The 12,500-nt window shown below is 40.1% G+C and overlaps 2 protein-coding genes across 8 annotated transcripts in view; one reads left to right on the forward strand and one right to left on the reverse strand.

Annotated features, from left to right (window-relative positions):
* Window positions 1-7,742, forward strand: part of LOC125042397 (focal adhesion kinase 1-like) — a 48,874-nt gene extending 41,132 nt beyond the window's left edge. For all 6 annotated transcript variants that reach the window (XM_047638015.1, XM_047638017.1, XM_047638016.1 and 3 more), the window contains 10 exons: window positions 49-265; window positions 465-655; window positions 861-1,065; window positions 1,207-1,286; window positions 1,533-1,660; window positions 4,424-4,624; window positions 4,790-4,975; window positions 5,097-5,321; window positions 5,655-5,761; window positions 6,264-7,742. In XM_047638015.1, coding sequence (XP_047493971.1) covers window positions 49-265; window positions 465-655; window positions 861-1,065; window positions 1,207-1,286; window positions 1,533-1,660; window positions 4,424-4,624; window positions 4,790-4,975; window positions 5,097-5,321; window positions 5,655-5,761; window positions 6,264-6,387 — 1,664 coding nt within the window. In that variant the 3' untranslated portion in view covers window positions 6,388-7,742. The remainder of the gene's footprint in view (window positions 1-48; window positions 266-464; window positions 656-860; window positions 1,066-1,206; window positions 1,287-1,532; window positions 1,661-4,423; window positions 4,625-4,789; window positions 4,976-5,096; window positions 5,322-5,654; window positions 5,762-6,263) is intronic.
* Window positions 7,743-7,819: 77 nt separating this feature from the next.
* LOC125042398 (alpha-aminoadipic semialdehyde synthase, mitochondrial-like) overlaps window positions 7,820-12,500 on the reverse strand; it is a 28,502-nt gene continuing 23,821 nt past the window's right edge. For both annotated transcript variants that reach the window (XM_047638023.1, XM_047638022.1), the window contains 6 exons: window positions 11,211-11,395; window positions 10,858-11,001; window positions 10,541-10,702; window positions 10,013-10,276; window positions 9,466-9,670; window positions 7,820-9,229 (listed from right to left, as the gene is read on the reverse strand). In XM_047638023.1, the coding sequence (XP_047493979.1) occupies window positions 8,937-9,229; window positions 9,466-9,670; window positions 10,013-10,276; window positions 10,541-10,702; window positions 10,858-11,001; window positions 11,211-11,395 (1,253 nt within the window). In that variant the 3' untranslated portion in view covers window positions 7,820-8,936. The remainder of the gene's footprint in view (window positions 9,230-9,465; window positions 9,671-10,012; window positions 10,277-10,540; window positions 10,703-10,857; window positions 11,002-11,210; window positions 11,396-12,500) is intronic.

A 12,500-nucleotide genomic window follows, 5' to 3' on the forward strand; every position in this document is an offset into this window, starting at 1 on the left:
ATTATGTGCATATATAAGTAATAAGATATAATTGTTTTCTTCCAACAGACATTATGCAACAGTTTGACCATCCATACATTATCAAGCTCATAGGTATATGCTCAGACTCTCCCATTTGGATAGTGATGGAACTAGCTCGATTTGGAGAGATGCGAGCATATTTACAAAACAACAAGGATAGATTAAGTCTGGCCACCCTAGTCTTATATGCCTTTCAGCTCTCCACAGCTCTCTCATACTTGGAGAGCAAGAAGTTTGTACACAGGTAAGATATTACTTTTGTTTTTGCAGCTTCTTGGTTATATTGATTATTAATCTTTGATGTATCACCTGAAGAACAGAACTTTGAGCAAGGTAGCAATGATATTGGTTTGTGTAATCCAGATGGTTTAATCCAGTGCCACACATCCATGAAATCTTTAAAATGTGCACACTCTGAGACTTCACTTTTCTTTGATCTGCAGGGATATCGCCGCCCGAAACGTATTGGTTTACTCCCATGATTGTGTTAAGCTGGCAGACTTCGGCCTGTCTCGGTGGGTTGAGGAACAGAGCTACTACAAGGCCAGCAAAGGGAAGCTGCCCATCAAATGGATGGCTCCTGAGTCAATAAACTTTAGGAGATTTACCAGCTACAGTGATGTTTGGATGTTTGGTATGTTGGCGTGTCTCTTGGGCTTTGGTGCTGCATGTTATGTTTATCTTGGGACTGACAAACACTTTTTTTTAATTGTAAGGATAATGTTGGAAACATTTTGAACTATGAACTCAATTACATATTATAATTTTTCTTCCTTTTGATAGACTGCTGAATGGGAAACAAATGTTGAATCTGCATGATAACAAAACTGCTTTCACAGGTGTATGCATGTGGGAGATTTTGATGCTGGGAGTCAAACCGTTCCAAGGTGTCAAGAATAATGATGTAATCAAGCGAATTGAGAATGGTGAGAGATTAGCTCTCCCTCCCAACTGCCCTCCCCGACTCTACTCCTTGATGTCTCACTGTTGGATGTACGAGCCCATAAAGAGACCGTCCTTTAAACACATCAAAGAAGACTTGAGGTATGTTGTAGTCTTCTTCTTCCTCTCTTCTTGTAAATGTTATAAAATCTTTTACTTTTCTATTAGCTTTCACTTGAAAATGACCTTCCTTTCAAAGTCTCATATAAGAAACAGACTATATTATTTGCCCATCTTTTATAGTGAGATTCTCAGAGAAGAGAGAGCACAGCAGCATGAGACCATGAGAAGAGAAAACAGACGAGTTCAAGGCATGTCTTGGGGTGAGTATGTTTGCCCTTTCTTCATATATTCTTTTCTTCTTGAAATTGCAAATTGAAAATTCAAGTGAATATGTTCCTTGTAATCTGATGTGAATTTCATCCCAGATAAATCAGATAGAATAGGATTGTTTTCATTTCATTTACTGTAGTTATGCTAGTCTTTAGTTTAGAGAATATTATTTGAATCAGAAAGACTTGAGAAATTATAAAATTACATTATGTATTAATTCATATGTTTCCTCAAAGGATCTGATGAGCCTCCACCCAAACCATCGCGAGTCCCAATGATGTCTGGTGGCCGTGGACACACCGCCACACCCCCCCCACCTTCTGGTTCAGGCCTGGGCTCCCCACCTCTCTACGCTCCCTCGCAGGTCAGTAGCAGTGGCCCAACCACCTACATCGTCGCCCAGAACCCCGAAGTACTCAGTCAACTGATGCGAGACAACCACAACCGGGCAGCCAACGCTCCCGGCTCCTACAACTCCCCAGCCTCAGTGCTCAACACCCTCCCTGTCGACTTCGTTACCTCCCCTCGTTCCCCTCCTGCTACAGGATCTTCCCAGTCTAATCCCCATTCCCCTTTTTCCACCCTCTCACATCCCCACTCCTCCCATTCGCTGCCACCCCACCATAGTGGAGGAGGCAGTGGAGGTGGCCAGTATTCCCCACACTCCACCCTATCGGCCCCACACTCCCCCCTGGGCTCTCCCGTGGGCGCCTCAGCACGTCGACGTGGAGGCAGGGGGAGCACCTTAGAGCGGGGGGCCTCGGCAGCCTCAGCAGGGGGAGGAGGCTGGGGAGGAGCCAGCTCGGGCGGTTCGGGGTCTCCTTCGCCCGTACCCTTCTCGCCACCGTCTACGCTAGTCAAGGTTGGGTTGTATTATTGGTGAAGGCACGAGAGGCTCATGATGCACGCCCTAGAACTGCCATAGCACCAGCATGCGTGGTGTGTCAGCATGGGGGGTAGGGTAGGCAAGAGGCAAGAGCTGGTAGTTCACCCACACCCATCTCTCTTTTATTCACACATACTCATGAAGCTATCAACACCTTTTCTCCATAGGCATTAGTTTGGTTGTAATCTCATAGTTGTCTGTGGACTGTTCTCTTTAGGTATGATTTATTTCACCAATTGGTTCCTCATCTACATTCCTTTGTAGACTCAGGAAAGTGTGTTGTCTACCTAGGCAAATTTTTTTGCTTATTTACATATACTATCTTTCAAATTGGCAATGACTGACATGAACAGACACATTCTTTGGCTTTCTTTACTTTGATATTATACAGTTCACTGAGATATGATGATTAATAAGAAATATACAGTCATAAGAGAGAGCTATTACATGAGTGAATGGCAATTTGACCAACATTATATTTTGCACCTTTATTGACATTAATTATACTGATACAAGAGCTATCTAATATGAATATACAGCACTTGATCTGACACAACACATATTAGGGAGGTGATGTGGGTGCACTATCTTAGTGTTCCAGGAGTGCATTTTAAGATTTCTATTTTGCTACTTGAAATAGTGTGATCTCGGTACTGAAGATAGATACCTCGCACTTTAGAGTATGCTAGAGAGAGAGAAAATAAAAGCCCTCTTTTCTACCCAAACAAACAAAACAAAGACACCAACTCTGAACCCCAAGCCATCCACCTCAGGCAAGCATCTATAGCAAATGGCATGAACTCCTTGTCGTAAGTAAAGTTTTGTATGATTTTGACTCGTTTTTTTTCCCTCTTTGTTGAGGTATTGATGAGTTGATTTCATTTAGGATTTTATTTTATTTTTATTTTATTTTATTTTTATTATTATGAATAGATGATAGTGATTTGCATATCAAAGGTAAAAATAAAAGGGGGTAAAAAAATCCTAAGTATCCAGTGGTCTAACATACAGAGCAAAGAAAAATCCAGACCTTGCTGGTAAGGTTTTATATGCATTTCACAAACTGCAACCCAATGGGATAAAGTTCTTGGTACATGAAGGAAGATCAGATCTCAGTAACTACTTCCCTTTGAGCTGTCAGAGAAGAAACCAGAAACCTTATTTTTTTATCAACTTCCTTCTGGTGCTGTGAACTTTACTCTTGATTACTGTGTGATCCTTTTGTTTTTAATTTCTTTTGTTTTACCTTTTTGTTTTTATTCATTGTTTATTTTACCTTCGATCCTTGCCCATTCCTTGTCCTGTAACATATAACCCCTTATTTTTCAGGGTGAGCATTTCTAAACCAAAAATCCCTATAACTGACCCTTAATATTGTGTTATTTAAACCTTTAATATCCCTGTAAATAACGTTAGTCTTGGAGTGTGCATTTCCCAAGTACATTAATTTTTCCACTCTTGTTTTTATTTTTTTATTTTTCTCCTTTGTTTCCAGTTTTGTTCTGTAGAAGCTTGAGTGTTTATTTGTTATAGTCTTGTTTTATTAAATTTTATTCTCTTGCACTTGTTTATATAGCACATGCTTTAAAGCCACCGTTAGATCACAATACATGTTGAGCCATAGTCACCTTGAAAGTGCTTTCCAGTGTATAAATCTAGATGTCAGACAGTCTGTACAGTTTAAATTTGTGTCTTAGTTGCTAGATATCTGTGTTTATACTATATTAGCATATATATTTTGTATAGCAATAGTTATTACCTTTTATCAGGTTTTAGTATGATTTATATGTGCATATATAATTGCATGTTCATGTTTTTACAGTTGTATGTGGATTTATAAATGTGTGTGTTTATATATATATATATATATATGATTTATATATTTATATATGTATATATAAAATTTGGGTTTTCAGAATGTATACAAAACAATTTTTATTTTCTAAGATGAGAGGTTCACTTGTTTTGTTTTATAGCCCCAATTTTTGCTCCATGGAATATTGCATTATTAGCATATGTTGAATTTTCTTTTCTTTGTGTCTCATGAAAATCCAGGCAGTTTTTCATCTGTTGAGGCCTTTCTTTTGCTTCCTTCCACCCAAAAAAAAAAGAAAAAAGTACAAGCCTTGGAGAATATACCAGACATATCATTATTCATACCAGATGTTTTATGATAAACATCCATGCCAGACAGGGCTCATCAACCAGCAAACAACTTACTTTTGTCTTCTTTAACTTTAGCGTCAGGGGAGCCACCAGAGTGACTCGGGAGACATGATGAGTGGTGCAGGAAGCTTAGGGGGATCCTCTGGCTTTGGGGGAGCTGTGACCTCAGCTGATGTTGCTGAACTGCAGCACAGGCTCTTGGAGCAGAGATTACGGCAACAGCAAAAGCAGACAGAGGAAGACAACCGATGGCTCACTCATGAGGAAAACAATATGGTTAGCTTCATTGCCTCATTATCATTGCATTTTTTGTTGTCATTGTCATGAGATAATGAACAATATTTCTTGGATATTACTTCCAAAAAACTAAATGAATAACTAAATAGTTGAAGTGTAACTCTAATACAATTTTTTTATGTGCCTAATGATTTTCCACCACAGCGTAAACGCATGTCCTTCGCCACAAGTGCATCGGATAAGTCAGACTCTGACAGTGAGTCCCCAGTAACACACCACCCTCCTTCCTCACCTTCACCTGCCCAGTCAGAAGAGATCCGTGAGAGATCAGCAACTCCTCTCTCAAATGGATCAGGTTCTGCCATAGAAGAGCCAAAGATTGTTGTAAAGGTATGTGGAGTATGAGGTAGTTTTCACCACAGCATTAGACATGTTGATACACTTACATTGTGGTGTTTATTTTCAGTCTGTCTGCTTTATGATCTGACCATTATGCTCTCCTTTCTTACAGCAAGTAGAACCAACTCCAACAGCTGATCTAGACCGTAGCAATGACAAGGTGTATGAATCCACAATTCATGTTGTGAAGGCAATCACTGCTCTCACTCATGATGTGAAGGAAGGACAAGTACACGTCTACCTGGACCATGTAAAGAAGGTTGGTCATGAACTTAGGGATTTGCTGGCAACAGTGGACACTCTCATGACAGCCATCCCTTCCTCATCACACAGAGAGGTTAGTGGAATTGTGGAACTTGGTTGGAATACTGAACTGCAACAAGCTTAGATTATTCATTTTTGACATGTTTATTGAATAGAAATTGTGGCATTAATGCCTAGAATGAAGACTATGATTTCATTTATTCTAATTTTAAGATTGAAAGCTTGATTTTGTTAAGAGCGATAATGTTTCCTGTCTTCTTTTACATGAAAAATAGTAGTGGTAAATAGTAGTGGATTACATAGAAAAGCTGTTGTTAGAAGAGGTTACAATTAATAAAATGACTATCAAAGAGAATTTAATTAGGGGAATGAGAAGAGACCTTCATTTGTACTTCTTTGTTTACAGGTTGAGTTGGCTCATAAGGTGCTATCCAAAGACATGACAGATCTGGTACAAGCATACAAACTAGCACATAAGTATGGCAGCACTACATTGGATGAAGAGTACCGAAAGTAAGTGATTTTCTAAAAGAGGAATTGTTGTTGACTTTTTGAGGACCAGTAAAAGTGATACCTTAGTCTTCCCATAGATTGATATTGGCAGCCATATTAGCCCAAAATGCTGATGGGGAAAATGAAAAAAAAAAATGGGGAAAATGGGGAATTTTCTATATCTTTTGTGAAATGTCTGCCCATAGATGGCTCTGCTAGTGCTTAGCCACAAAGGAGTCAATTAGTAGACCTTGTGACCTTACTTGATTTGAATTGATGGGAAAAATGTATTTTTTACTAGTGCTATGAATACCAATGGTGTTATTTTTATTATAAACATTATAATTATCATAATGTTTTTTAAGATTAGTAGCAGCAAAATAAGATAACGTAAAATATTTCGTAAATCAAAGAAAAGGGTGAATGTAAAAACAATCAAACAAGTACAGTGGGCATAGCACGTGTCTACACGTCGTACCTGTCGGCAAGGCGTTAATATACATTGATTTTTTCTTTATTTCAGGCGAATGTTGTCTGCTGCTCATGTCTTAGCCATGGATTCCAAGAACTTACTGGACGTCATAGATGGTGTGAGAATTAGACACGGCCTAGCTACCTACCTGCCTTCAAAACATTCCGCTGTGTGATCTTATCCATGGCAGTCAACACCTGAACTCGCCTTGAATGCATGATGGATAACTGTTGAGAGCCCACAAATGACAAAGCAGTTCATACGCAAATATGAGATGTATATCTGGTATTCACTCTTTTCTTATTTGTGTGTTTTGGTTACTGGAACCATCATTAGGAAGCTTTGACCAAGTAAAATGCTTGCTGGGAAAGCATTCATGAAAATCCAAAGACTATACTTTTTTTTTTTTTTCATTCCTTTTTTTTTTACTTTTTTTTTTCTCTTTTTTTCAACACTGTTACAAGTGAAAAAGGAAACCAAGGTGGGAATCGGTGTTTTCTGATCTCCATTGATGATTACACTGAAACTAGAGTGCATTTTCTCTAAAGATGTCTGTGGAGCAGATGAAGGATGTTAGCCCCAACCCCTTTTATTACATGGGTTGGGTGTGTATATTATAGTCAGTACCACTAGACCTTTGTGTGATTGCTACCATTATCTGGAGGTGATGACCCAGGTTGTTGTCCGCAGGGTATTTCTATTCCATAAGACTCATCACAAATGGGTGTCTGAAGTAAGATAATGAGAAACTACTGCTGGAAGTGCTCCCCTGGTGTATGTATATGACATTCAATTAATTAAATCTCATGTATATTATAACAACAATACTAGATAACATGTCTTCTTATCTGTCTTAGGCAGAATTCATAAATGATTCATGTTCATTTTTGCTTCCTTTTTGGGTAGCAGGTAGATTTTTCCAGTGGCAACTATATGCCAGTAACTTCAGTTGTCAAAGTCAGTCGTAAAAAAATAATAAATAATAATAGAAAAAAATATTCCTCCCCCCACATTATCACCACTACCCCAAGAAAATCAAATAAAGCAATCAAACTTGTACTTCCAAGACAACTTTTAAGGTATTTTCATATGAAACTTACAGGAGCAAAAGTTTTTAAAAAGTGGTCACCAATCATTTATGAATGTCCCATGTTGATGGCATGTCTTTTGTGTCAAAGCTTGCTGCTCTTTAGTCATGAAGATCCTAAGACATCACCAGATTCTCTAGGGTCGTTGATTTAGCTATAGTAGAATCGCCTTTTGTTACTCAGAGGAGAGAAAAGTGATCAAGACTTGCTTTAATTCCAGTGTGAAGTTCTTTGGACATTTTTTTTGCTCCGATGAGGGAAATGCGCTTCTCGTGTTTTTTTGTGGCAGAGTTGCAAGCTCTTGTATGTACTCTTTACTCACTGTCTGATATATATATATGAATATGTACTATATGATTTTTGTGGTGTAAATATTAATCTAGTTCACTGCGTGTAATTATTTAATTTGACGGTCTCAAATGAATAAAGAATATTGACCCAGTACTTTTTGAATTAATAAACCTGTGGCAACATTTCTGCATGACTAACAGACTAGATGATGTAAAAAATACAATAATACATGTATTTTGTGGTTTATTATCAATCAGATAACAAATATTATCCTACTGTCAAACAATGATAAAAAATATATTGTACTGTGAGCTATTCAGCAATACTAAGTTCAGTAGTACATTACTTACATAAACCTTGCCTATCATTTTACATTTGTTTTGCCATTAACTGATGAAAGATCCATCAACTAAGTAGTCTACAGTTAGATTCACAATTTATGCATTTGAAATGTTCAAGAAACATACAGTATGTATGATAAACTTATGGTCAAGAGTAACGACTAAAACATTTGAGAGGTTTAGAAACTGTGCATTTCAAATTATCTTTTTTTTTTCTCTTGCTTGCACAGATAACCAATGAAAAACACTTCCATTTAAAGACACTTAGTGTCTAATCAAGGAAGGCTACCTAGGTTAAAGGTAAGAATATTGTCAAAAATATCAAAAAGTAAATTATATAGTTACATAATTTACTCTGAATTTTGTGTATTCTACCTCATTTTCATCTATTTTTTTCTAAAGTATACTCCATATATATGAAGTCGATGCAAGAAACTTACACTGTTTCTTTCCTATTGTAGTTGTTTCATTTTATCTTTGTACACAAGCTTTGTGTGTGATTATATTCATACATATGTATATATTGAATGATACAGACTATAACACATAAATCTATATACTATAGGTGAGCAAATTTCCTGATACTATACATAATTCGAGCATTTTTTTTGTGTAATCTTTAGCATAAAAAAAGGACACTTTATTTCTGAAAAAAAAATAAAGAATGCTGCTTTCTGCAGACAAAATACTGATCAAATATGTGTTCCTGGGTAACATTCACTACACATACTCTGACATGCAGAACCTAATTCAAGGAACATCAGAAAATTTGGATAACTTTCACTATGAGGTTGAAGTTTAGCTATTATAGAACATTAATAGCTCTTTATGCAATGCCATTTTTAATCGTCAGTGATTAACTTTGTTAAATAAGGAATTATAGATGAGCTTTCTTAGTTTATCAAAGGGGTAATGTCGTGAACTATAAGGGCTTACTATTCAGGACACATTCTTATTGGTATATGAAATGAACTTCTGTAGACAACACAGTTCATGAGGAAACCTTATAGCCAGACAGATTTTTCTGTGGCTGCCAGGCCCTCATCCCTAAGTCTGGATATGATGGGAAGGTAAATATCACGAGTAAACGGCAGCACCATTCCCCTGCCTTGGATCTCGCCATCCAGCACCATCTTTGTAGCAATAGCTGCTGGATAACCCACCGTCTTCGCCATCGCTGAGTATCCTGTGGGGTCTCCGTAGCACACCAAGTTGATTCCTCGGAGCTCCTTTCCGCCATCAGGCCAGTTGATGGTCACTTCGTGCCGCAGCACAATCAGATCGCGTTCTCCAGGTTCTGGAAATATATACATTTTTAAGATATTATAATCCAGAGACAAATGTATTCATATTCTAGTTCTCAGTTGATGTATGAATAGGTGTATAGATATATAAACTAAACCATCAAGATTCCAACTTAACAATAAGTCTTAAATTTCACCACTTGGTAAACTATAGAATTAGTAAAAGTTTACAAAATCATATAAACCACAATTTCTTTTGGCATTCTTTAAGTCAGCCTTGCATACTCACGTAGTGCTAGCCTCTTCGACAGGTAGTGGGAGAGGGTATCCAGAGGAGTGACACACTTAACCACAGGGTCGTCAGTCAGCAGTCCCAGAGCCTCAATGCCAGCCAGTTGAGAATCATTGTCAACGCATTCGGCAACGAGAGCCCTTAGGTTGTCAGGGAAGATATTAGTATCCATTTGGCCCAGCAAGGTACATATCAATTGTTTCTGAAAAGAATTTAAAAAATACTTCTTATAGCAGAGCTTCTATAGTAAAAGGCATTAGAATATAAACATTCAGTAGCTGATTAGATCTTTACATGGGCCGGCCATCCACCACCTATTATTAACAAGTACTCATTGCTCAGGTAAAGCATGCACCATTTTCACTTCAGTCTTTGTGCAGCGGCAGGAGCCTTGTTTTCGTGACCCTTTTCTTTTTTCATCTTTTACGTAGCCCAGCAGCCCACTGGGCATCATCCAAATGTCCTATGACAGTCAGATCCTGAATACATATTGCACTATTTCACTTGTATTCGTTGCCTGCACCTCCATCACTCTCGCACTTACCCATGTAATATCAGGTCCTCCATGATGTAGCATCGGATGTGGGTTAGGATCAATGAGTCCGAGTTTAATCAGAGCCTTCGCCACCTCAGAGAAGCCCTTGTAGCGCAGTGTACCCCTCAAGATGGTCTGGGCTTCTGTGATACCATACAGGTTACCATAAACTGTGGAATCCCGGTTGGGGAACCCTTCGAGGGCTAAACCAGGGAGGAATGAGAAGTCCTCAGTTGTGTCCAGAAGAGAACCTCCTGGTGCAACTTCCACAACCTGCAATGTCGTGTTTGATTAGCTTTTTTTTTACAAAACTACAGAAAAATTGTCTTGAGGATTTCACAGAATGAAGAATGTAAATAGCTACATTAAGAATTGAACAATGCTTCAACATATAGCATATTAAAATTTATTTTCCTACATTTTCCAACATACTGAAGAAAACAGGGCAAGCAAGGAGCTCTGTAATCATCCTGAAAATTTATGTTGATGATGACACATGTTCAATACACTAAGAAAGCCACACGGCCACTTATTTACCTTTCCTTGCTCTAGGTACTTTGCTCCAGCTAGAGTGTTAAGGAGGACACCTCTCGGGCTCCAAGAGAACTTGTAGCGAAGAGGATTGTCTGAAAATTCAGGAGCTGGAAGACCACCACAGAAAGACACAAAAGATTCGATCTTGCCACCTCCTCTGTGCACCTGTGAAGCAATGTTGTTGGTTTTCAACAGCCGTCATTTTCATATTAAATCTCACAGTCAAAACAAAATCAAGATACCATGAAGAATCAGATAATTCACAGCTACATTCCAAAGCATGCCATTCAAATATATAAACAGGGTAATAAAGTACACACCTCTTCGAAACATTCAAGTGCGTACAAATGATCAATACCAGGATCTAGGCCAACTTCATTGACAACAGTTATACCAGCATCAACGGCTGCCTCGTGTAATTCCTTCATGGCTGGCGTACAGTAGGAAGCTGTGACCATGTTAGTCTGCAAATATGCATTAGTACTTTCAATATTTTGTTCACCCTTAATTATGTAACATAACCTTGATGGTATGACGACAATTAGCTAAAATACTACATTATCATCATAATTTATTCACATGATCATTTTGTCATCAAGGCTTGCTAACAAAACAGAAAATAACTACATATTAAACTAACAAAACAAACCAATAAACTATATATGAAACACACCTTTGTCTTGATACAATGCTTAGCCACCTCATGATGGAGGGTATAAGGAAGGAGAGACACCACGACGTCGGTGTCCTTCACAAGATCCGCCAGAAGGTCTGGTCGTTCCACCACATCCAGAAGAACGGGCTCCACGTTGGAATGTTTTTCTGCCAAGGCGTCGGCTTCATCCTTCAACCCAGAGGCTGTGTGCAATAGTGAAATTAAAGGCGACATTTGTCACTGTATGTTAGGGTAATCAAGAGCATTTATACTTTACTTTCAATTTTTACACACGCAAATTCCCCCCTACCTCTCTGTCTGTCTGTCTGTCTCTCCCTCTCCCTCTCCCTCTCCCTCTCCCTCTCCCTCTCCTAATCCCACTCCCACTCCCCCCCCTTCTCTCTCTCTCTCTCTCTCTCTCTCTCTCTCTCTCTCTCTCTCTCTCTCTCTCTCTCTCTCTCTCTCTCTCTCTCTCTCTCTCCCTCTCTCCCTCTCTCCCTCTCTCCCTCTCTCCCTCTCTCCCTCTCTCCCTCTCTCCCTCTCTCCCTCTCTCCGTCTGTTCATATCCATTTCCCCCACCTGTCCCTCTCCCTATCCCTCTCTCCCTCTCTCCCTCTCTCCCTCTCTCTCCGTCTGTTCATATCCATTTCCCCCACCTGTCCCTCTCCCTATCCCTCTCTCCCTCTCTCTCTCTCTCTCTGTCTGTCCCTGTTACTGTCCATGTCCCCCACCTGTCCCTCTCCCTATCCCTCTCCCTGTCTCCCTCCTGTCTCTCTCTCCCTGCCCCCCTCCTGTCTCTCTGTCTGCCCCCCTCCTGTCTCTCTCCCTGCCCCCCTCCCGTCTCTCTCCCTGCCCCCCTCCCGTCTCTCTCCCTGTCCTTCTCCCTGTCCCCCTCCTGTCTCTCTCTCTGTCTCCCTCCTGTCCCTCTCTCTGTCCCTCTCCTGTACCTCTCCCTGTCCCCCTCCTGTCTCTCTCCCTGCCAACCCCGTCTCTCTCCCTGTCCCTTTCCCTGTCCCCCTCTGTCTCTCTCCCTGTCTCCCTCCTGTCCCTCTCCCTGTCCCCCTCTGTCTCTCTCCCTGTCTCCCTCCTGTCCCTCTCCCTGCCCCCCTCCTGTCTCTCTCCCTGTCCCCCTCCTGTCTCTCTCCCTGTCCCCCTCCTATCCCTCTCCATGTCCCCTTCCTGTCTCTCTTCCTGCTCCCCCCCCTGTCTCTCTCCCTGTCCCCCTCCTGTCTCTCTCCCTGTCTCCCTCCTGTCCCTCTCCCTGCCCCCCTCCTGTCTCTCTCCCTGTCCCCCTCCTGTCTCTCTCCC

This window comes from Penaeus chinensis, chromosome 32 (assembly GCF_019202785.1).
Source record: "Penaeus chinensis breed Huanghai No. 1 chromosome 32, ASM1920278v2, whole genome shotgun sequence".
Lineage (NCBI taxonomy): Eukaryota > Metazoa > Arthropoda > Malacostraca > Decapoda > Penaeidae > Penaeus > Penaeus chinensis.